General features: G+C 42.2%; 1 protein-coding gene across 5 annotated transcripts; it reads right to left on the bottom strand.

Annotated features, from left to right (window-relative positions):
* Window positions 1-204: 204 nt before the first annotated feature.
* Window positions 205-25,994, bottom strand: mcamb (melanoma cell adhesion molecule b). 5 transcript variants are annotated; one of them, XM_028418762.1, is made up of 17 exons: window positions 25,849-25,994; window positions 6,644-6,768; window positions 6,337-6,562; window positions 5,919-5,989; window positions 5,736-5,823; window positions 5,457-5,636; window positions 5,224-5,354; window positions 4,986-5,118; window positions 4,760-4,875; window positions 4,471-4,612; window positions 4,273-4,391; window positions 3,785-3,923; window positions 3,481-3,543; window positions 2,789-2,830; window positions 2,339-2,462; window positions 1,929-2,034; window positions 205-1,848 (listed from the first exon to the last, which is right to left on the bottom strand). In XM_028418762.1, the coding sequence occupies exons 1-17, from the start codon at window positions 25,910-25,912 to the stop codon at window positions 1,846-1,848; spliced, it is 1,872 nt and encodes a 623-aa protein (XP_028274563.1). In that variant the 5' UTR covers window positions 25,913-25,994; the 3' UTR covers window positions 205-1,845. The 5 variants fall into 5 exon arrangements, with proteins under 5 accessions (XP_028274563.1, XP_028274564.1, XP_028274566.1 ...); XM_028418763.1 differs by having other exon boundaries at window positions 5,739-5,823; XM_028418765.1 differs by lacking the exon at window positions 25,849-25,994 and adding an exon at window positions 13,649-13,805.
* Window positions 25,995-26,354: the final 360 nt, after the last annotated feature.

Here is a 26,354-nt window from a genome sequence, read left to right as displayed (position 1 = left end):
CTGAGAAAAAGTAAAAAAAAAATGTTTTTAAAAACTTGTTATTTTTTTGCAGAAAGCTATATATTAAGTACACCCGATATGTATAATACATTATTTTTGTGGACTGGAGCACACACCAACAAGGTTTTGGATCCTTAGGACATTCCTGCAGATAGGAGGTTTTGTACTTTGGCCATCGAAATGTCAATTTTAAAGATGGGTAGGTTGTCATTTAACAGTCAATCTTTATTTGGTATCATTTTCAAAAACTACAAAGATTTAAATTCAATATTGTTTTGAATATCATCAGTGACATGATTTACATTTTACAACTGAGGCTTTAAAAGGCATAATACATCCAAAATCATTCATCAGTGGCAGTTCTTAAAAACAGCAGAAAAAAAAACATTGTTGCTGGAAGGTATGCGTATGAAAGCTACACAAAGCAGTCTGATTGTCTTAATTTGCATAATGTGTGTGTCACAGTCATTCCCCCCTCCTCAGTAGTCATACACTGATGGAAATCAGCTCTCATTGCATCTTTAGGAGGAGTAGTTGTCAGTTTAAGGCATCAGGTCTGAGGGGGATTCTGTGTCTCTCAGGCATCCAACAGACTTTTTCAAGTTTAAGTCAACACATGAATTCATTCATTGAGCAGAGACATGTGTGATTCCTTCATGCTTTGAACCATCATTTTTACGGAGTGATAATCTGTTCCACCAACAGCCTTCATTAAAAAAAAAAGAGATAAAAACACCAACAGTAACAAAATCACACACAAAAAGCATGAATATCCACATAGAAATCAGTGCACTTGATATTAAATTTAAACATAACTAACAGTACAAAATGAGTTTTGAGTTTGAAGTCATCTCTAATGCATCTGCAGATCAGACAATGAATATCAAACTAGACTGAAAAGAAATGTTTAATGATTATTCACTCGTCTCACAAGATACCTTTAAACTGAGGAGTGAAAAGATTTAAAACAGTGTACTCAGGCCATATGTAAAAAAAATAAATACAAAAAAAACATAAGAGGAGTCTTGGTATTATTCAGATTTAAAAAAGTATATTCTCTGACATTGTAAAGTTATGATCTCATCACAAGACGCACACAGTAACAGGAAAGCTGCTTAGAGAGGAGGTGCAGAGTCCTGATGCTTTCTGGGTTTTTCTTGTAAATTTACAATTTTGTTGTCAGAGAATAGTTTTTTTCATCTAAAACCATCTGTATTTTTTTCCACATGGCCCTGATGTCCTGTCGTAGAAGAGTGTGTAAAGAATAAAGGTGAAGATGTGAATTAATTGTGGAGGTTTGCCATAAAGTTTCAGTGTACAGACTGAAGCAGGAAACGCAGACAAAGAAAAAGAAGACATCTACCTAAAGTAAGATCTCCTTACCAAGCACTAAAACAAAAAAAATATTTTTTGATCATTTTTTTCTGTTATTTCTGTTATTTTAAATAAAGAAATATATACACAGATTATAATATGTACATGTGTGGATCTGTTTCAGGCTCTTCGGTGATGGTTTCTGCCTGAGGTGAAGCTATAAAAACAGTCCCTGCATTTGGATTTGTGCTCTAATTGTTCTACGGATGATCAGCAGTATATAAGGCTTGCAGCAGAGCTGAGGTTTGTCCTGCAGAGTTAAATGAGCTATTACAAAATTAAAGTTGGCATCATCCATGGCGATATTAGCTGACTGAGCTTTTCCATGAACTCTTGAATAAGGAGCTGTGGTGGAAGCTTGAAGACATCAGCGGGTCGAAGCCTGAGAGAGGGAAGAACAGGAGCAGCTGTCGGGGTCTGCAGTGAAGTCACCTCCTCACCTCTTCTACATGTCCAGGTATGCACCACCCTTTACTCCAGTGGACAAACACACAGAGAGGTTTGATAATGGTGCCGTCCAGCAGCAGTAAGGTGATATCAGATTAGAGATCTACCTGATGACTTTGTGGTTGTTTTTCTCCGTTGACACCGAGGAGAATCGCTTCCTCTGTGTTGTCACTCTTCATCTCCACCACGATGTTGTCCTTGTTGGATTTAGTGCTGAAAAAACACACTCATGTTAGAAGTAATGCATCTCTGGACAAATGTGCAGCCACAGAGACAAATGATTACAGCTGGCAGCTTCTTTTTACAGTGTTTTATCTTTTCTTTTGCTCAATGTTCACGAAGTTTTGCTAAAATTACCTCAGACAAACTAAATCTGGTGATAATACAGCACATGGGTCATTGGTTAGATGCTCAAACTCCCATTAGTCTAGATGGCTTGTGACCACACTGATCACAATCAAAACTTCATCCACACATACACAGGTGAGCCATCATAAAGCATCTTGTTTGTACTCACAGGTCCTGCTTGCCGGATCGGCCACAGATCTTCCCCTTCTTGTAGAGGAAATAGAGCACACTCCCCAAGACAGCCAGGAGCAGGAGGCAGATGATGACAACAGCAATGATAACACCGTTGCTCTCTGGTGGGGAAAGAAGCACAAGAACAAAGCACAAGGTAACTAACTGCAAGCTGTATTATGAATGAGGGAGAGAGGAAGCAGGTGGAGGCGCAGCAGTGTAATAAGGAGCATGTCGCAGTAGCATCATTGAGGTGACTGAAACCTGGCAAAGAAAAGAAGGTGCAGAGTGTCTTATGGATGAAGGAAGAAGAAGAGGGCATTCACAGGAGGAGGTGAAGCTGATGAAGAATTCAGTGATAGTGTGATGAGAAGTTCACCAGGAGAGGGGGGTGCTGATGAATGCTGCTTGTGTGAAGCTGGGAGAGAATCTGCAGTGACATACAAACCTTTCTTGACTTTCTTTGGTGGCTTTGCTGTTTCTGTTTTGACTGGAAAAAAAGCAGAGTTATCAGTGGGAGGCTGTGCAGGCTCAGCACAGAAACACACACGGGCAGGTCAGACCTTCAGCAGAGGCCTGAACAAATGTTCAGAGGAGCTTATCTGTGATTGGAAGCTAAACATCTAGTCAATGTGTGGTCACTGGAACAACAGTCCCTTCCCAGAGTAGCCCTGTTTAATCTCATTTAACCACGCTTTGGGAGAAACATCAAGCCAGAACAGTTTTCCTCTGAGGGCCTGGAAATTTCCTGGCATGACGTACTTAGAGAGAGAGACGGGAGGCAGGAACAGAGAAACACACGAGGCAGCAGCCGTAATGGGAGTCAGGAGACTCGCTCCGAGTGCATTTAAAGCATCAGAGTCACACTGAGCATGTGTGTGTGCACATTTGTGGTTGTATATGCAGATTCTAATATGGTTCTGTGCAGGAAGTAAACTCTTATTCCATTATTTGATCTGATAATTTTGTAATAAGTTTTATTTTCATAGTATCTGTTTTTTTTCATCCTTCTGTTTACAGACAACATATAAGAAAGCTGAATGTGTAGATAATAGCTGATGTGTCTCACCCCTGGTAAGGTTTTACAGGATTATGTTTATTTTCTGTGGTTTGGCTAGAGTGCAGTGACTCTGGTCTTACCTGAGGGATTGGAAATGGTAGTGGTGGTTGTAGTGCTTGTTGCCTGTGTGGTGGTGTGTGCAACTGAAAACAGGTAGAGGTGCAGAAGAGGGACAACACTTGTTACCAAACTGAGGGAGGAGGGATGCACATTTAAAAAAAAACAACAAGAAAAAAACATGACCAGAGGGCACACCTCTCAGCACACAGCCTTCAGATGAAGTAAAAATAAAGACACAGAAGGAAAGGGGGAAGTGAGGAGGAGAACAGATAAAGATGGACACATACAAACAGAGGCAGGAAACGTCAGGCAGCAGGAACTCACTGGCTTTTATGTTGAAGGTACTTGTGTCAGAGCCGTATTCATTGGAGGCGTTGCACACAGCGGTCATGTCAGAGGTGACTTGGACCTTGAGCACACTTTCAACTCCGTTCTCCGTGACTTTTTGAAATCCTTTGCTGACCTGCCACACACACACACAGAGGGAATAGTAACCCCATCAGCAAACAGGTCAGATTTCCACCAGCACGTCTCTCAGGCCGGTAAACACAGTAAGAGTATCATCCGTCAGTTACTCTCGAATCATGGTGGCACCTCTGTAAAGTGCGCATATGCAAAGCTAAATGGCCGTCGCAGTCTTAGGTTTTTGTAGATACCAACTATACCTTTGCATCAGTAGCTTTTTAGTGGCTGGACAATTATAAATGGGTGTCAATAGGAGGGGGCAGCTTGCAAACTTGAGAACCCCTGATTTAGTGAGCACACAAGTGAACTAAGTGCATGTGTGAATGAGGAGCTTCCCTCTGCTGTACCTTTCCGCCAGCGGTCCAGATAATGGTGGGGACAGGGTAGCCTCTGACGTGACATTTCAGGTCCACCTCCCTGTTAACAGTCTCTATTACTGTGCGGTCCTTCCGTATTTGTGGTGGGCCTGCAGAGAGAGGGAGCGAGAAATAGCACACTATAAAGCTGAGTAATATTCAGCATATAGGGTCTGTAATAAGACTCACCCTGGACATGAACAATAAGTGTGCCGTTTGTCTGCATATCCTCAAGCTCTGTAACGGACACGACACACGTGTACGTCCCTGATGTGTCGAATGTAGCATTCGTCAGGATCAGAGTGTGACCTTTTGAAATCTCCTCTCCATCCTACAGAAAGACGACTGTGTCAAACACTCAATACTGTGCAAAGAAACTTCATACCAAAGTTTTTTTGAGTGAATGTTAATGGGCTGTAAAAGGCTATTAACTATTTGTTGTCACTTTTTGTGCGGTTGTGCGGTGAGTATGTGTAACCTTAAACCAGGTTGTTTCTGTCTGGAGAGAAGAGACGGCATTACAGGTGGCCATCACATCCTTTCCTTGGAGCACCATTGCAGGTTGTTCAGGCACCACAACGGCAGGATCGAGATCTATAAACACAAAGAGAAACATGAAAAATTCCTCAGTCAGTTTAATCTAAAATTAAACTAAACTCATCTTTTTGTAATATGTATTTGTAAATTATAATAAAATTCCTTACAATTGACAAACACTTCAGTGGTATTTGTGAGGGACTCGAAGCTCTCCGTGTCTACGATTTGGCACTCGTACTCTCCACTGTTAATACGGGTCGCATTGATCTGCGCCGTGTCAGTCTCCCAGGTCTCACCACTCTGCAAAAGATCCACAGTAACCTCAACATGAATGTGAAAGTGCTCAGGAGCTCCTGCTGTCTTTGGAGCATCCTGACCACCATCATGTTGTGTATACTTTCTTACTCTTGTGTGCTTGATTGAAAGGAGTGCAGATGGATCATTTCCGTTGCCAGTGCAGCGGAGCTCAACAACATCCCCTTCCTTGATTTTGCCCTTTGGCGACTCAACCCAAATGTATACTTCAGTGGAGGGGTCTGAAACACAGAGAAAGGTATTTAAGGTCAAAGGTTTTACAGAAAGAAGGTTGCAGGAGGTTTTAACTGGTGAGGGTGACTTCTTGTCTCAATGTCACTCACAGTATATGGTGATGGTAATGGGGGCGCTCTCAGTCATCTGGGTTGCTCCAGGAACAAAGTAGTTGACCTCGCAGTAGAATTTTGCATTTTTATCTTCTTTCACCACCTTCCTACTCAGCTCACTAACGACTGATAACAGACCATTTGATTCTGTAGTGGTGCGAAACTCTATGATTGTGTCTAGAACACGCACAGAAAGAAAATCATTTTTGAGTAAGGCCTTAAACCACGATCAGCAGTGTGGAAAGTGTTACAGATGTTGATGATGATCTGCCTCACCACCTGGACTGCTGAGAAGCGGCATGTTGTCTCTGTACCAAGTGACATTTGGCCTAGGGTATCCATTTTTGACCTCACAAGTCCCAATCTGGGGGAGATTTGGAGGGAGGAGAGGAGATTTGAAGAATAAAAGCCATCAAGAGTCATTATTTTTAAACTTTGCTTCATAGAAAGCTTATTCACCTTGGAGGGCTCGAATTTGTCGACTGAGACCCCTGTTTCCACAGCTTCAATGGTAGGACGCTCCGGTGTTGCTGCAAAAGAATTAGACATAAGTCAGAAACAGGGCAAAAGAAGATTTGTATGTTCTGCCAGTTTGAGTTGTGAGAAACTGTCATTGTCCCATTGAAAATGTCTAACGAAAGAGAGAGAGAGAGATAGCACAACTTTATGGTGTATTAGGAAGTTATAAATATAAAGAGTTTAACCCCACTCTGCCCAGTACTGTCTGCTGCATAAAACACGGAGGCTTTGAGGGCCATGCAAATCATAGAAACCTCAATGGAACAACAACAAATTGGAAGGAGAACTCTGTAGAAATTCAACTTGAAATTAAGAATAAACATCATAAAACATTGTCAATAAGAGAGTAAGCTCTTACCAAACACCCTCAGCTTGGTGCGTCCCTCTCCACTTCCATCTGTGAGACCTTTGATGCGGCAGGTAAATTCCCTTTCATCTTCCACCTGCACGTCACTGATGGTCAACACCACCACTCCGGTGGCTGTGCTCACGTTGATCCGGTCCATGTACGGAGTGCCTTTGTCCACAGTGTTGGAGACTGGATCCTGATGGTAGATTCTCTGCTTGTCACCTGAACGTGTCACCTGTCAGAGTTAAACACACACATAGCTAAAGCACACATACCAATCTATATGTGTGTGTGTATTATGTATGACAAGACTCACGTAGAACCACTCTATGACCATTCCACCACTGCCTTCATCTGATGTGTACATGCAGGTGATCTGAGCAGTTTCTTTGATGGACACCTCCACTTTGTCCTCCATGTTCACCTCCACAATGGCCCATGCTGAAAGACAGAAAGACAACACAGTTGCAGCTGACTAGGTCTCTGTGGTTCATCCACACAGCTTCTAATTTGCACACAAAACAGAAGACTGAAGAGAATTATTAGCTGGAAACTGACAGGCGTGCATGTAGCTCCACCTTACAGGTCAAGGACAGTTTATATTCAATATTTTGATTTAAAGCGTGATACATTCAGACGCTTTACCAAACCATCCATCCAAATTACGTTATCTTCACAGGGACCTAACTGATGCTGCAAACACCATCCACAAACTCAAAGGAGACATGAGGGCAATAAAGAGAGAAGAAAGTCATGGTGGGTCGAAGGGAGCAGAGAGATGCTATGACAGGAATGAGAAGCCCACCCATGTCCACATTAATGTGCCGCATTCCAACATGTCACCCTCTCACAGGAAGAAAGGCTCGTTTTACAGGCAGCATAGTGGCCCCACTGTTCCTCCATGATCAGTCTTTGAGGAACGAGTGGTTTTCCCCTTCCAGGGTCCTTAGACAAGACGCATCCTGCTGTTGTAAAGGAGGGACCCTGGCTACGCTTCACACCACAGTGTGTTTCAGTAGATGTAGCCTGGAGGTCGTGAGGCTGCCAGGTTTGATTTAAGCTTTCCTGAGTGTATGTTAATTGTTTTTTTAAGGCCATTCTTAAATGTTTTTACACACGAACACTAAATGTAAGGTCTCGAGAAAGGAGCAAGACATGTCTCATTGTGAGCTTCTTCCAGAGAATGTCAGGGCTGTAGCTCATGTGTTTTAGTGATTTCTTCTGTCTCATACATCTACATTACTCTCCTAGGATACTGCATGTTAAGGATCAGATCAGTCATGTGAGTTTTGAATGGCCTTAAATACAAAACTGGAAGTCATGAACTGAGGAAGGCTGTTAAGAGGTAACACCAACCCAGTTCACTGTAACTGCAGCATCCAGTGTAAAGATTCATTTTTTTGAATTCAGTAACAAAAAATTTTAAATGTTTAATTATTTTCATGTAGCTCTCCTCTCCTCTCCTCTCCTCTCCTCTCCTCTCCTCTCCTCTCCTCTCCTCTCCTCTCCTCTCCTCTCCTCTCCTCTCCTCTCCTCTCCTCTCCTCTCCTCTCCTCTCCTCTCCTCTCCTCTCCTCTCTTCTGTTTACTGCTGGCTAATGGAGCTGGACTGATGCTTTCCTGTTAAAGAAATCCAATTAGTTCTCCAACATAGACATTTCCTGGCCATTAGCAGTAGAAGGACAATGCTGACTCACTCACAGCACCCCATCCCCCCACCTGAAGACCTACCTACGGTCAGATAGGGGCTGAATTTGCAGTTTAGACTGGATGTTTCACAAAATCTTTCCTCATCCTGTCTGACAGCTGGAGTGTGTTTGCTCACGAGGTTCTCAATCAAATCTTATTGGTAACTTGATTCCTCACCACAGTGCGCCCATCAGAGAGGCCGCCACTGCAAGGCACTCAGATCAATGTTTCCTGATGACGATGAGAGCAAAAACTGTACACTGGATAATAGTATTAAATCGCTATGACAGGAAAAAAAAGCAGAGCATCCCCTCTAACAGCGGCATGCTGGGAAAGCCTCTCTAATTTCAAGAACCTCCTTCTGAAAACAATACTCTTTCCCCTGAAGAGTATGTGTTTGACCCCAAGACACCAGCTCGACATGCAGCATGTGGTGCCATTAAATGCAGAAATAAAGTCTGTTTTCATTATCCACTAATCTGACAACCTTTGTTTTTAAATGATTAACTGCTCTTCATCCAAAATTGTCAGAAAATGGCTTCGTCAATACATTACTACCTATAAAGTGCTGTCCAAATGATTCAGCAACATTACATGTTTAGATTGTTATTGATCAGAGAAGCATCTGATCGCCCTCACATTTTTTCCACAACAGTAAGAAGAAGAAGTCCAGCAATGATCTCAACATCAACAGACATCAACTACAGCTTTCTCGAAAACCTTTACATGACAGAGACTGCGTATGTGCATTACTTTCCTGGATACACCTGTTAAAACAGGATGTTACAGCAGTTAGTTTTGACTTCAGTCAGTGTTGACTGAACAATGATGTCCATGCGGTTAGAACGGACGCATGTGTGGAACCTTAAGCCTACAATGGCAAAGAGTTGCTGAGTTTACCAGGGCCTACAGGTGTCAATATCACACCACTACATCTGAGCTGTAGCACCAAGGGTCTAAACCAAATGACAGATTGTACAAATGCATTGAACCTTTCACTGTCTTAAGTTCGACAGGAATCTGGGTATGACTTTTCCCAACAAATGTCAGCCTCATATAACACTTTGATGGAAACAATTCATCAAACAATGATTCTGAGTTGAAAATCAATGCTCCTGGAGCCCCTTATTATAGGCTGGGGGAGGGGGGGGGTGCTATATGTTACTGCATATTTACATGTTTCCTGTAAAAACAGGAAGCTATGGGAGGCGCGGGGAAATACCCATTCTGCCTCACTGCTGTTGAATGAGAGGCACAAGAGGAGGGAGGGTCCTACAATTAAAAATATAAACACACTCCATTTAATAGCAGCCAGAAATAGATATGCCCACAATGAGGCATGAAATTTACCTTTAGAAAAACCTACAAAAGAATTGTGTCAGGTATGGTTGGTCTGACATTTTTATGAGACTTTTATAAGTAAAGATATGAAAAAAATGACTTAACAAGCATGGACTCATTAAATAAATCATTTACATACACAACTGAATGCACCACACACACATATGATCATCTTCATAGCCCCACAGCACACAGGTTATGAAGGCAAAGGCAGATAGGATAGGACAGGATAAAATAATCTCAAGATAATCTTAAATCCAAGACACTGTATGTCCTGACAGAGGGCTTTGATTTCACTGTAGACTAAACAGAGCTGTGATAACAAGGCCTCCTGCCAGGCTCTGAATGTCTGCTTATCCACACCTAAAACAAACCTCTATTTATACATCTGACTATCTGAACATGTCCACACAGCAAACACAGAAAACTATTACCAGGTGATCAGCAGGACGGCCTATTTTTGAATGTAGTATTTTAAACACTGCAGTCCTCCCTCTGACAGGTAACGTACAGTAGACAGATGAGATGTGGCATGTTACTGTTCAAAGGATAGAATCTGAATGGAGTTTCTCAGCCTTGACAGGTAGCCTTCAACCTGCCCTCCTTCCTGTCTGCTCTGGAAACCTGCCCAGACCACAGATGGTCAGCGGTGAAGGAGCAGACTGGACGTCCACCTTTAGCACTGACATCCAGAGCAGGTCTGTGTGGCAGAGCTACGTCCCTCCCAGCACTTCTTTTTTCTGGTTAGCATCCCTCATTATCTTTCCAAATCTAAATCTTTATGAACAAACTGACCCGACTTCTTTATTTGTAAACATGTTAAAGTGTTGATAGTCTCAGCATGATGTTCATATGTAAAGTAAGTTTATAAAGCTGTGGCTTTAGGTCAAAACCAACCCTCTTTGCTCCCTCCAGCTCCACCCTCTTCTCCTAATATGGTCACTTCAGGGTCTAAAATACAGCAGGCGAGAAGCTAAGACTGCAGCACAAACCAATGGGTGACATCACAGAGAATAAAACAGTGAACTCTCACAACAACATTCAGGTCAAGCTAAACACAGGCTGTCAAATATGCTTCATATAAAAAAGGACAGACACATCAGGTCTCCTGCTGCCAAGCCAAAAACATTAAGAAAGCACTTTCTCAAATCTGACAGAAAAAAACAGGCCGATCAAAGCAGCGGCAGCAGCTGACAGGACCGTCCATGAGGTCAAACAGAAACAGACACACAAAGCTGCAGATTTTCTAGCCTGTCTCTCTGGAAACTGAAATGATCTGGTAATCACACACATACTCGCACTGTAGCTGGATCTAACCGCTGACCTGAACTTGAGGCAGTGAACACATGATTACATGGTTTGCAAACATCTCAGAGGACAACCAGCACATGACACACTTCCTACTCAGCAACTTCTCACTCGCTGCGTTCCAAACACTTATTTTTAGTGAATGAGCCGCAGCTTTTCTTCACACTTTAAAAGCAGACATCTACTTATTTAGTTTGTATTACAGTATCCTTATGTAATCAGTTTCTTAATATTTACATAGCATGGATTCCCCCTGTTTAGACTGTAATTCATGCTAGATTACCATGAAAGGACGAGCACTATATTCAAAGAGAGAGAGTGTGCATGTGCGTGTGTGTGTGAACTTAGTTTTAATTGCCATCATCCCGTAGCTATCCGGTCAGGTGACAGCACTGCTGAGAGTCTGTTTGAACACAGCAAGAAGCACATGGGAGCAGCATAATAACAGTCATCCTAAAATTAACGAGGGCTGCATTACATGTAATTAGTGTTTAATGTAGCTCCTGGTGGTCCATAATAGTCAATCACAGAATGCGTGCCACCAGTGTCAACTACATGGAAAAAATGTTTTCCCTTAAATCATGCTGGTAAACATAAAGCGACAGCTCCGTGACATGTTTCCACTGTCACATCTAAGAATAACAATGGCCTATCAGACGTGTTTGGACACATCATACAGCAAAATAAAAGTGCACTGACCCGACTGGCACCAGAAATAGCAGCCCTACTTCAGGACCAGAGAGAGAGCATGGGAAAAGCCAGGTTCAGCCAGGCTGCGCTTTGTATGGATGTGAATGAGTCTGAACGAGTGAATAGAGTAAAAAGAGAGAAAAAAAATAGATGGCGAGAAATCAAGGTGGCGGGCAGAGATGTGTGTGGCTGTCTGCGAGTGACTCTGGCTTCTGACTTTTATCACACACTAATCCCTCAACGACACACTTACAGTATCGCACACAGGAAGGGAAATGTAGTCACTGCAGATAAAATACAACTCTCACTGAGAGGAGAAGCAGAGGGAGAGGACTGCAAGGCCAGAACTTCCCAGACTTTCTTCTTTTTATTTGATGCCGACAAGCTGCAGGAAGTGTGGTGTGGTGTTTGTCTATTCATATCACTAGAAGACACCCTCTGCTTTAAAGCTGCTTTCAGCTCTGATTCATGCCAAAACTAGATATTAACAGAAGACACATCATCACTCTGACAGTGCAACAATTCTGGCTGTGCAAATGTCAAAGTTTGTCTTCTGAACAAAGAAAGCAGCAGCAGATTTACTGCAGACCTGAGAAAAAAAGACCATCAACAGAAGACATGTATAGCTCAGCCTGGTCGCATGGGTTAGGAATAAGCATTTTCTCTGATCTGCTCTGATTTCTCTTACAATCTCTCCTCAGCATGCTACATAACGCAAATACAAAGCAGAACTTCTATATCCAATGCAGACTGAGAATGCGCGCGCGCACACACACACACACACACACACACCAGAACAGTAGCCCCACTTAGTTTTGGTCAACTCAGCTCCTTTAACTGCTGAAGAAGAATGTTATGAGAAACACTTTAAAACGTGGACACTAAAGGCCTGTTCAGATGTTCATCAATCACAGACGTCCTGTGACACCCCAAGACACACACACACACACACGTCACACAGGGCTACAAGTGAAAAAGACTCTCACTGACCTATGAACCCCCCACTCTTTTCAACCATAAATAAACCCCCTCAAATAAAAGTCAAATTCATTGTGCTGCAGCAGACATTAATAATCAAACATTGTGTTGCAATACTAATGTATGTATGAATGTTTTTTATATTGCACTGATAATGATGTAAGCTGTAATTCTGCAGAGGATTCTTTGTTTGTTGATCCACGGCTCGTTAAAGATGTTTCTATCATCTCTTTGTAAATTTGCATGCTTCTTTTCATGCTGCTCGCCTGCATTAACGTTACAAGTTTAAATTATTAATGAGGACCCCAGTGACCTAATTTAGACTACATAAAGAGGAGGACTTTTCTAAAACTAGTCTGGTTTCTGTGACCCCGGGCAGAGTGGACGGCTCCATTCCTGCTGTGCACACAGTAACGCTCCTGAAGTAGTGAGGACTGGCCAACAGCACCAAACAGAAATAGCATCCAGAAACTGGAGCCCAGACGACTTGTAGGATTTTTGAATGGTTCATCATGGGGAGAGTACAAATGAGTAAAGCAGATGTACAAACATTATCAGTGTCAAATTATACTAATATTCCATGTAAACAAAGCAGAGTGTAAACACGTTACAGCTAAAAGAACTCAAGTGATGAAAAATGAATCACTACTATTATATTCATTAAAACATCTCGGCCAAAACAGACTCTGATTCATCAATATCAGTGCTGTGCAGCAACATTCTTACAAGTAAGTCAATATTTGGATTTTTGTTATTGCAAAAACAGTTTGTAGGCAACACAATAAAAACCATGCCAATGATTTCAAGCCATTTTACTCATCCTAACAAGCACTGGTGTGCCAAGAACACAACAACATGCCAACATAAGCCATAAAGAAGAAGTCTAGATAATTCCATACTTAGATATAAAAAACATTTTTACAACTTTATTCCACATTACAGATTACAAATGCTGCCACGTCCCTTGATGCACTAATGCAAGATGATTTATAACAGGCAAAGGCAAGCACAGGCAGCATGAACAGAGCGTCCTGTGTGAAAAATGTCTGCATCCATCTAAGTCCTATAATAAATGTCAGAAAGGACAAATAGACTCTGACTTCTTTGCATTCTTAAGTATAACCATTAGATGCAGCCATGATACTGTGTTACATTGTCAGTACAAACAGAGTAATCCTATGTGCAGCCTACAGGGTTCAGGTGATGTTTTAATTGCCATGTGCAGAGACAAAAAGACAGACGGTGGCAGCTGTAGCAACCAAATTGCACATTCCCACGATGCCACAGAGAAAACAGGGTCAACTTGTCACACTGACCTGCCAGACAATTTCTCTAACACACACACACACACATCCCTAGGGTTCCTGAGCCGATCGCCGGCAGTATCCACTCAACATGCCATCAGAATTAACGATTTCCAAAAGGCAGAGGAGACGGAGGACACAAAGAATGTAAACACTGTGGAGAGGATCAGAGTGGACCACACAACAGGGGAGATGGGGAGGGAGTCACATTGCTCTCTGATTTCTCCTGGTGATCTGATGTTATATTCCATTCCAACAGACCACCTGTTACAAAGCTCAGACCTGGCTCGCCTTTTAGCACGCCAGACTGTGGTCATTTCTGATGTAAAACAAACATCTACCATCATGACAAGCACTGTGGTTGTGTAGACCTCTTTGGCACACGTTAGGTTGCTTAATCTGACTGATACAGTAAAGCAGCCAGTTAGTTTAGCCACTTTTCATCCTATCTGCTGGTGTTTTCTATAAACTTCACATCACTTTCAAACTACATTTGTAAATGAATCGGTAACAGTAATCCGAAACTCTCTTCCTACACTGACAATGAACTGACGTGTGAGATAAGCTTTGACACAGCTAGCAGTTTCTCTTTTGTTCTTTATTAAAACTCTGTCAAGTAAGTTCTTTTCTGTTAATCCAATTTTACTGTAAATCCTCGAGCCTTCATGACCTGGCAGCTCCATTGTTTCTTTTTGCTGCGCATCCCTTGACTTGTTGCAGTAAAGGAGGCTGTGCTACAACGATGTAAAGAAATATCTGCTGGTTTTACCCACATTTTGCTGATGTATGCAACTGCAACATTTCACATGCTAAACTTTTAAACAGCAGAGCTTTATCAGCATTCAGTGGCTGACACACCCACACACACTTATATAAATGACTTCTGACTTTATTTGGGATGAGGTCGCCTTCCCATGTCCAACTCCACATCTCCCAAAACATTAAAATAACACAAATTATTTAAAAAAAATCTATGCCTGCTTGCATTGCTGTGAATGTGCGTGTATGTGCGTGTATGTGTGTGTGTATGTGCGTCTGTGGTAGTCTCGGTGGGCCATTTCCTCACGACTGCTCCCATGATGGTACCCACACCCCCTCCATCCTCTTTCCCACGTCCTTAGACGACAAAATCGGTCTCCATATCAGCCACTCTGTGAGCACTCAGAAATAAAATAACACAAGTATATGGGAAAGGCCAACAGGGATAGTATTTTTGTGCAGGGCTGATTGTGACGATACAGAAATGCAGAGAGGGAGAGGGGGGTCTCATGACATGGCTTCACAAGTATGAGATGTGTGTTGGTTGCTGCTGGCATATTATAGCTAAAGATAGACTGCAGATACACAAACACAGATACACACACACACGGAAAGCTTTTTACCCATTGACTCAGAGGAGGTAGCTAGCAGCAGATCTCTCCTTATTTGGAAGATGATCCATGTAGCATTTCTGAATCTGTTCTTTCATGATGAGGGATCTTTTTTCTACCTTTGTGTGCAGCTGTGAGAAGTAATGAAAAAATGACTTTGTTTAACAGGCACCAGCTTCATTGTTTAGTTTACAAATGATTTTCTTGACAACACTGGGGTGTGAGATTATGTACATCCTGCACACTGACAATGTACACTGGAAGACCTACTGTGGATGGAGGCAGAGACTTCTATGTTAGAGGATGGAGGTCAGTGTTTCTGCCCTAACATTTGTTTGTGTGCTGATAGGCAGCATGTTTACCTATACATGAGCATACTGGGTAGATAGATATACACTGCACTTCTGGTGGCTTACATCCAAATGCTATATTAACATATATTGCTAATTTATTGTATTATCCTCTGCTTTGTTTACAGAGTTTCCTGAGAGCAACCAATGCCCTGTAAGTGCTCTTCTTCTTCTAAAATACAAGTGAGTGTGCCGTTATTGTTGTTTATTGTGGCAAATAAATTGCTCAGAGTAATTCCTGGAGAGTGTAACCCTCTTTGTACACCCAACAACAAGTTAGACACACTAACATTACACATCATAAGTTAACCATCTCGTTAAATGGGGAGCATTTAAAAAACAATGGCCTAATGTCATGTTCACATCACATCAGATGGATGGGAGATTCCAATGTTTATGTCTTCAAGCATAACAAACCACAACAACTGTGGAGCTAAATGATTAAATAAATAATTCATATGATGACACAGCATCCTCTCTGTCAGTAGGTATGATATTCTTCAGACACCGGCTGTTCAAATTCAAGTGTAAAAATGGGACTCTGTGCAAACTGCCCAAAGAAATACATTCTGATCACATTAACGTCATCTCACAAAAAAAACAGCACCAGTGTCGAGTAAACTCTTCTCTTGCTCACATGCTTAATTTGCCAAAAGCTTTGCCTATTTATCAAAGGACAAATGAAAAGGACGATTTAAAGTGTCCCACACGCTGTGATCTCAGGTCCAGAGTGTTCGTGTGGCATGATGAAGCAGCGCTGCCGTGAAAACAATGACCTCTTTTTGACTGCATCAGCTGTTTCTACTTGGAGAAAGCTGATTAAAATGAAATGATTTAAAGTGACTTAAATCATATCAGACAACCTTTAACTGAGAGTCTGACCCAGATACAGAAAATAGTTTCATCAGAGAATATTCACAGGGAAAATATAATTGATGTAAATCTATTATATATGTGACACACGTGGGCCTAAATAATCAACAGAAGCCTGAGAGGAAAGCAAACCACAAAATGTAACTACCAACAGGGATCAAATGTAACAACACAGCATGCACCAACACCACCAGTCTGCTCTGTGGAGTCAGCGGCACACTGTCAGGCCTGAAGGTTGCATTAGGTTAAAAGGATTCTAATGTGCATGAGTACAGCCGAGCATTACTTCACAAAAACAACATGCATTATTAAGAAGGGTGCTGAACTAACAGAGAAAAGACTGAGAGATCCCGACTAGCCTCAAGTCTCCATTTGTGCATGAGCAGTTCCCGGAGGGCAACTTCAGAGGATTCAAGGATCAAACCAGAATCAGGGCGCCCAAAGCTTCTGCAGCTCAAAAGCTAACCTGGTCTCTCAACACAGACAGTGGCATCAACAGTGAATTAAACATTTGCAAAACAAAAACAAATGAACATTTCTTCACCAATCTGGAAACGCAGCATTAGAAAACTTGTATTAAGGCTAGATAGCTGTATGCCTCTGCATAACTAAATACTAGTCAGTGCCCAAAAAACAGGGAGGACAAACAATTTGTCTCCAGTAATAGCTGTTGCTGGTGTACAAGCAAAAAAAAACATTGCTTATCCACAGTAGCTCCCCCAGCTCATCCTCAGGCATTCCCAGCTCAGCCAAGAGATATAATCCCTTCACTGTGTCCTTGATCTTTCTTGGGACCCAAGATAAAAGACGAATACACATTCAGGACAGCAGCAAAGACAATTCAAGTCAATGTCCTTATCAGCAACTTGGCAGCCATCTTGGTAACACCCAGGCCTTGATTGTGTCTGACCAAAAAATGGCCTGGACCTGGACATCAGGTTCAAGTTGACATGGTCTAAATGACTGTGGAGGAAGCCATAGCTGCCATTTTTCACTGGAACATAAAACCTGCGTATAGAGTTATTGATGAAAGCTGAGGAAAATCACCAAAAAACACTTAAACTTCACCTTTAACTTTAAGTCAATGTGGCGTTCAAGGTTTCAGTGACACCGGCCTCATTCAGAGTAACATGACTGACTCAAACAATGGCCACGGTCATTCATTTTATGGGCTGCCAAGAAAAACCGTACACTTAAAGTTCAAAGTGCAGCTGCACCTGCTCCTGCCGCCATCTGTTATTACAAAGCAGCACTGGCCTTTCAAAGGAAGTGTCATATGCTTTTCCCACATGTTTTCATTGTGTTTTTTTTAACTCCCTTGTCTCTCCCCTTTAATGTTACTCAGTATTCACACTCTGACTGCAGATGCTCGCTGATACAGTGGGAATGATTTGAGTCTCTGATGACAGGATGGAATTTGTGAGACCCTGAGCCACAACTATGGCAGCATTTTACTGTATGTATCAGGGCTGTTCATCAGAGTTGACATTGAGTTGTATTGTATATTGGAGCAGGAAGAACCCCTCTGCAGACATCCACCAAGTAAAGATGTCAAAAAGCTGTCACATTCATTTCCACGTCTCATTGATACCCCACAGACTAATCATCCTGGCTTAACTGCTCCCTCCTGCCACATTATCACAATAGCCACATCTCTAACACATTGAAAAACATAACAGAGCAGCAGCAGAATGAGGTGAAGGAGAGGCCCCTCAGCCCAGCAGTGGCAGCTTTCACACATCGGCAACACTTAGTATAACACTACTTAGTAAATCAGCTTCAGGATTAAGACAGAGCAGCAGCCTGTGACAGGGGAAACATTGGATAAGATGACTCCAGCCATTAATACTAATCAATGATTTACATGCAGCACCACACTATATATCAAGCCATTGTAGAACTGTCAATTTTTCACTGAGAGAGTGAAGAGAGAGAAGAGAGTTTAAGGCTGCAGCACATGCCCGTTTTTTTATTCTCCTCAGTGCTATAAATGGTTCACATTGACACACATGACTGTATATCATGCTGGATAAAATCAATCACACAACAAGTTTTGCTCCATATGCAGGTGAGCCCCACAGTGAACTCTGGAAAAAAAACACATCTCGCATGTCCACATCTGGAAAATTCAATCCTGAAGTCATTGAGTCACATTATTCCCACTAAATCAGCTTCAGGTGCTGCTTCGTTTTAACATCCTGCTGCGTATTCTGCCATCTGAGCAGCCTGCAGCTCTGCGGACGGTCGTGCCTGCCTTCTTTGAAAACTATTTTGTGAACGTGCAGACCAAGCAGAGCTGGACCAAATGATTATTTAAAAAACTGTAGAGTAATACATCTTTGAGTATTTGGAGTGGACTGTCCCTTTAAGGCAGCTGTTTCTAAAATGCTGCTTGCACCTCTTGATGATTTGCTTTCCAGGCTTTGGGTTACTCTCAGCAGAAGTGACATAATGACTACACTGTCTCTAACAGAGATCTGAGCTGACAACATTTTGCCCAATAGTGGAGACAACACAAACCTCAGTCATGTCTGCAAAGCTTGTTGTATGCTGAGAGATTTAGATTTTCCTTCAAACTAAGCAACGGGTGAATTTTAAAATGTCACTGATGTTAATGAATTTTGGCTCTGAAAGGTTTTATAACACATGTGCCGTACATTACACATCCCATAACCTCTCTGACAGCACTGATTTCAACATTTTGATTTCACCCATTCCCACAACGCCTCAGAATGTAAATTATCCTCTAAAGCCACAGGACCACGTAAAACCATCATTTTGACAACGGAGTCAGTGAGACTGACAGGACGGAACAGCTGGCATGTCTGGAGGCAGCAAATCAACCTCTGACCCAGAGTGAGGGAGGGGGAAAGTGGCTGCAGCAATTCTAAAGAAAAAAGCCATCGATGTGACCCAGATCTTTTAGGCTGCCACACTGGGGGCTGCATGTTAATGCATGTTACCTCTGCTGCAAAGTTTATCTGCATGCTGAACGAGTACGGCATCATTCTGTACCACATGATTAATTATGGTGTACACATCCAGTGTGAGTGGTTTGTTCTAATAAGGCCCGGCTCCTCACACCTGTTACACAGAACACTGTGAGGAAACTGTTTGAACCAGACAAGTCATTTCAAAAGATTATGGAAGATGATTGGAGGAACACTGTGCTGTTATAAGTCAATGGCAGTTCTGTTTACGTTCACTAAATTCATACCAAAAAGCTGCTTCTCTTCTCTACACTGACATATTTCAGGCAGCTGCATGTACTCTTCTAAATTAACACCTCACTGCTCTTGAAGTTTACACAACTCAACAATTACATCTATTCCTGGACAAACAGCTGATCCGTCCAAATCAGAGGCCACAAAACGTTGTGACAACTTTTCTCTATTTGTTTGCACAGCACTAGGAGATAAGTTAGATAGAAACATGTTCAGATCTCATCCTCTCCTCCTACCGCAGAGCTCTCCTTAGTGACCCTCTAAGTGATGTTGATGTTTTGGGCTGATGAGAGTTTGTCTACAGAAAAACACAGGGTTTATTTCTGGGATGATACAATGTTGTGCGTCGGTTTGTTATTTCAGCCGTGACCCGAGTGAAGCCATCCTACACAGCAGTCACATTCAGTACAGTAACCACAGAGTCTAAGAGAACAATCAGAAGATAACACAAGCAGACACATTTCATACTCTATGTTTCATCTCTTAACTTGACAGCTTTATTAAGCTGATGGCATATAAAAGCCTCACATAAACGTGTGGTCTGAATGTTTCAGATCAAATGTAGACTGTGTTTTAAACATCACTGAGCTCTACAGATGTTACAGGACTCTTCATCCTGTCACTTTATGTCACCTCTCTGACCTCTTTCCTGCTCTGACTGCAGTAAAAAGGTCTGAGGTCACTTAAAAAAATTAAAGAGATAAGTCATTTTAGAGAATTTTACAATCCCCCTGACATTCTCAGTGTCTCAGAGGGTTTTACTTCCCAGGTTACACAAACAGCTTGTTCTGTTTCTGGTTGTCTGTTGGATCAGGTAACAGCTCCTGTCAAAACCAAACATTCTCTGCAGTGCTGAGACTTTTATACTTTGTGCTCATTAGTGGTTAAAATGTCCATCGATATGTGGAGACACACACAGGACGCCACACAGGAGCCTCGTGTTATTATTTTTTTTTTTAGAGTCAGGTTTCACTGTTGACGTTTTGTGCTGAGGTTTTTTTATCACTTTATGTTGCTGCTTGGTCAAGGAAAACATTGTGATTTGGTTTCACAATGCAGACAACAAAAAGCTTCATTTTCAGCTTTGCCATTGTCATAAACCCTGCTCCAATAAAACGACTGCAGTTTTATTGCATTTGCATTTTTCTGTGTAACAGGGAAACATTTGTGCATCAGAGAAAGAAACACTAATATTCAAAATCTAATCAGGTCTTGGCTTTGTACTGAAAAAAAAATGCACAATGAAAAGTTCCCGTCTCATTTTTCTGTCTTTTCAGACATCAGCAGTCACACAAACACAACAATGAAATGGTGAAAAAAAACATTTCTCACACCTTAAAGGTAGGGTAGGAGATTTTGAAAACTCAGTGAGAGTCAGCCAGATTTTGAAAGTAAACACACGCCCCTTTCTCACGGAGCTCACCCCGAAGCAATGCCTCCCAACCAGTCTGTGACTTCGGCCATCATGCATGTACCTCTCTGGTGCGCGCAGAGCAGGAAGAGAGTGACAACCAGCCAACTAAAGGCGCAGGGGCGCCTCAGGGGATTGGCTGATGTTTTTAGCGTTTTATAGGTTCAACAGATGATTAATATTCTTCGTTTTGAAGCGAAACTGCCGAACTAATCGGTTGCTATCGGATTGTAAAGAGAAGTTATACTAATTTAACAAAAAGTGCATCAGAATGAAATCTCCTACCCTACCTTTAAGCAGTTTGTTTGCAGCTGGAGTTACTGAGTCTGCTGCAGGGATGGATTTCATTCCACAACAATATTTGAGACCTGATGAATAACAAATCACCTTCAAACTACAGGCATGCTATGAAGAGTGAATTTACATGGCCAGCTCCCACAGTTTCTCTTGTCTCCCACAGTGAAACAGTAACCCCACTTTAACAAAAATAACACCTGATGACAACACGTTATCGAGTAGTAGCGATGAGCTGACCCCAGTCTGTGTGTGTGTTTGTGTGTGTGTTGTCAGGATTGTGAAGGCACCAGGTGCTCGCAGCTGTCTGTCTGGTTGGGGAGCTTCAAAGTGCTGTTAGAGTTCAGACATCGTGTTAGCCTGTAGCATGAATGGATGTACTCTGCAGCCAAATATAACAGATCAGAAGCAATATGACTTACAGAGGAACAGCCTCATTGCACATGTGCAGAAACATTTTAAGGATCTTACTGTATCTTATAATAATGAAGAAACTAGACACATTTGATTTTTTTAAATAAATCACTAGTGAGAGTTGTGAAATCCTTCACAGTGTACTTTAAGACGAAGTGGATAGTATTCACAACAGGTTGTATTTTACCCTGCTCTGAACAAAGCTGAACATCCGTTTTCTTCTTTCCTTCCCCTTACACAATAAACATGAGTTAAACTGCTCACTGTGGCAACAAAAAGTGTTGATATTAAGGTATCATTCAACAAGGCTCAACCGCACAATGTGTCTTAGCTACAGCTACATTATACAAACAATCAACAATCTAACAAATTGGCTTCTACTCACAAACACACACAATGGCCGTGATGACAACAGAACAAAGTCCAGGGAGCTTTCTCCACCCCCCCTCCCCTCCATCTCTGGTTTGCCATATTGATCCAGGTAATGGTGATAATGGATGTTTTTCACATCTATAGAGAAGATCAAACAGTGAAAGGAAACCCTTTGCTTCTACAGTTCATGCTCTTAAGTGCATAAAATCAACCCATTAAATGGGAGATCCGTCCAAACAAAGCATTTCTGATCTGGGGCAACACAACAGAATTACTGTAATAATCTCACTGAAATCTTTTAAAGCCAGGAGCAACAGCTGTGGCCACAAGTGGTGATAACTTAATTAATGGATTATAGAATAACAACACTGCATTTCTGTAAATTCTGTTATAACACTTAATGTAGAAATCATACGCGGGAAACAACAGCAGAACTTTTTGCTTGCTATAATGCTGCTAAAAGACCCACTCTTTGTTCACACTAAATTGGTGTAACGATGTGCAATTTCTCAGATAAGCTGCAGACATGTGTCTGTCTGCTGACGGGTACAACAACAGTGCCCAACCATCATGTCTGTATACCTTTCACAATAAGGCATAATGTAAAATGAAACAGTAAAAAATAACATGAGGTTTAGACAATACATGATCAAACAGTCAAGAGTTGTGATGGTAGCAACGCTTGGTTTTCTTATCACCTGCTCTGACAGGTTAGCCACCTTGTAAAGATAAACCTCCATATGTGTCATTGGATCAAAACTCTTTGAACACCACAGGAAGTCTCTGGAAACCTTCATCATTTCTAAACTCCACTCATTGGAAATGCTCAGCCACGGCTTACTGTAATCATGATATGTCTTGTTGCATGTGAACAACACCACATGGAGATGTAACAAGGTTTAAAAAGACCCAATAACTATTTAGGACCAAGCTTTTTCAAGTGGATTTTCTGTTTTTTTAAACCTGTGTCTTAATATAAAAACGCACTGTGCTGTAAAGTTCATGGCACAATATTAATATTCATACTAAAATTAGCCATTGCACTGTTTCCTTTCCAGATTCACTTGGGATCTGGATAATGTTTCACTAATCCTAACAACCATAAATTCACCAAAACAATTTTGGACATGTACAAATTGATGTTGCACCGTCAAGGGCCAGATCAAAAACAGTGGTGGACGGCTGCTCCTCTCTGTGCTGTCCTGAGGCGGCTGTTGCATGGGAACACATAAACAGAGCAGAACAGTGCTGAGATAAGACACCATGTGCCCATGACAAACTTTCTCCATGGAGGACATGGTTGCAGGGCATGGTGAAAGTTTCCATCAGCTGGGAAAGGCTTGTAGAAAGTTTGTGCCTTGATTTCATGAATATATGCTACAAGACTAAATTCAGGATAATGACTCATTGGACTCTTATAAGGGTGGGGGGGTTAGCATTCAGGTACAAATTCTGCCATTCTCTAACAATGTCTAACTTCCTGCTGCTCATATGCAGAAAACAGCCACACACTTCATTGTAGAAATACTCCAGAAGAAAAGTCTGAATTTAGGGACTTCCATTTTAAACCCGCTCTGCTCTGCTGATCCTCTGCCAGATTACTGGCCCTCAATTTTCAATGCTGCGGTCGACACACAACAAGGCCATTTATTGTCCACAACCAGCTCCCTTCTTGTGAAGAGCAGAAGTTGTTCTGAGCACATGAAACCGAGAGACAGCGCCTCGGCCATGGCAGAAATGGGTGACCTTTAAATTGAGTGAGGTCTAATGTGGCTGCTCTTTGGCCCTGCCTGATTAGCTGATGTCACAGGAAGTGAATAGTATCCTTATCAAGGGTCACCGCTGAAGTCCAACAGCGGATCTGACTTTTCTCTGATTCATCGAGAAATCTGGCACAGACACAAGACACAGACACATTCGGTTCTCTGTGTGGGTGTTGAGATAATGATCATTAAAGATTCTGAAGGGGAGAAAAACTGACCACAAATGTGATTTCCAACAGCTACACTGTACCACTGAAGTCTGTGGAAACCGAAAGAAGTGTGGACAAATTCTGCTTATATGACAACTTTTTGGTTTTTCTTTCAGACTGAAAGGATTGGCCCCTGATGAGGATCTGCAGCCTAATTTTTTGTGGTTTATCCTGCATCGTGGAAGTCATAATCCTGTACCAGGAATTTTTTTACACCTGAAATTACCTTTGAGGTAATTTCGGATGCTGAACTAGCAGCAGAGCTCAGAGAGAGATTACAGCTACCAACCAATGTACAAGTGGAGAAACAGAACTGACAAAACCATGTCAAGAAGGCACACAGAACACCTAAAGACCTTTTGTGCTGAGTGAGAATAAGTAAGCACTGCAGTCCTAATTCGTCAGCTACCCTTTTTTAATATAAGTTCCCACCACCTGCTGGAAGGGAGGGGTATTTGCTCTAACACAGGAGCAGGACATGCATGCTAGTTAAAGACTGGCTGTATGCTTTGAGGTGTGTTGAAGTAAAAATTGCTGGCCGAGACACATGAGACGTCACGTGACATCACATTCAGGCTTTAGGGGTTAAAGCATCAATCAATCGGGAAATTTGTGATGGTTTTTTCCCCCTACAAACTAAAGCAGTCAACAGGAAAATTGTTTACTGTCTTAAATCTGATATACAACACAAATACAACACAAATAAAAAAATTTTGATTTTTAAGAGGATAAATATCCTCTAAGTGATCTAGATCAGAGCTGACTGGCACCAACACACAAGGAAGTTAGAAAGCCAGAGATGGAGACGTACTCTGGAAGGAAATGGGCTTGATAAGAGCAGCGAGAGATCACAGACAATGGAGCGGGCTTACACAGGAGATCAGCACAATACAGCGAAGAGGTGGAAAGGTTCACATGGTCAGTGACACACATGGATAAGGAGGGGTGAAGGCGTGGGTAGAGTATGAGGAGGGAAGTCAGGCTCAAGAGGAGGAAGGGTAGGGTGGAGGTGGGGGGGGGGGGGGGTTACACTCGTCTTGTTTAAACAAACAACTTAAGGCAAACCAACAGCAGTAAAGTCCTTCAAAATGAAGCTGTGTGAAATGTAAAGCTGAGGTAGCGTGGCCCTCTCACCCACATAACACCACATAAATCTGACGCTTGCTAAAAATAAACTTTCATCAGCTCCTCACAGTGCATCTCACAGCACTGATTTAAAACTGTCCGAATAGTCAGTGAGGACATGTTCCTCTCTGTGTGCTGTAGGCATATCACACTGTTCAGTGAGAGCTGTACCTCACTACAGGAATGTGTGTGTCTGTGTGTGAACGTCCATTCACCGCAGCTTTGGACTGGGCAGCACTGATCCACTTCACTGCTGACAAAAAGCAGACCAAGACCTGCACATCTGATGATGTCAGGGGCTATACAAACAAATCACTACTTCACACTATACCACAGAAATCAGCAGCTCTCACTAGTAAATATTTACAGTGACAGTCTGTGTTTGTGAGCCGAGTGCCACAGATATTCTTGTCAACTTCCTCCATGCATCACCTAAAATCAGCAAACCTCACATCAACTGCAACAGGAAAGAAGAGATGAAATGGGCACATGCCCTTCAAGAACACATTCAAGTCTGCAGTCTGTGTGGTCTTTAGAGGATGACAGGACAGTGAGAGCACACAGCAAGCTCAGGTTAGGTTAGGCTGCACAGGACAGCTGCTATCATGCTTTTACAGGAAAAAATAATGTAAGCAAAAAAGAGGCGCAGAGCAAACATACTGCAACAAGTCCCAAAGCAACAAAACTTTTCATATGCCTTTCCACCAGGAGAAGTGTCCCTGTGAGCCTCTGCAAAGCCCAACAAACAAACAAACAAACAAACAAAGCCTTCTGTTCACACAGCCGCGTTTTTCCTCGTGTACTCACCTCCCCAGGTGTGAAAGAGGGCCACAAGCCCGACGAGCAGGGCGACAGTGTTCCGTAAAGCCATGGCTGCGGGTCCGTGCTGCTGCTGCTGCTGCTGCTGAGGTGTGTACTGTACAGAGGGAGTCTGGCAGGAACTGGTCCCTTAACAAAACTGTACCGAGTGAGAGGAGGAGCGCCGGGGCAGCGTGGAGAGGCGGATGATGCAGGAGGGGCAGGGACGGAGGTCCACCACTGTACACACACACACACACACTCTGTCATACATTGTTTGAATTACAACTTTATGTCTTTTTGTTGCATTTATTTAGTAACATTTCGCTCTTCAGACAAACAGTTTATGTCTTTTTGAGGCGGATATTTTTACAGTGGTAAAAAAGGAGGTTTGTCCCATTGGAGGAGGAGGAGGAGGAGGGCGGAGGTCTGCAGCGAACACACAGATATGATATAATTTGTAATTTATTCGTTTTCGAGTAGACTTAAAGATTATTTACTGACAGAGATGTAAC

Source organism: Parambassis ranga, chromosome 13 (genome assembly GCF_900634625.1).
Source record: "Parambassis ranga chromosome 13, fParRan2.1, whole genome shotgun sequence".
Lineage (NCBI taxonomy): Eukaryota > Metazoa > Chordata > Actinopteri > Ambassidae > Parambassis > Parambassis ranga.
The sequence above is the reverse complement of the archived record's forward strand: the minus strand, read 5'-3'. Positions and strand labels throughout refer to the sequence as shown.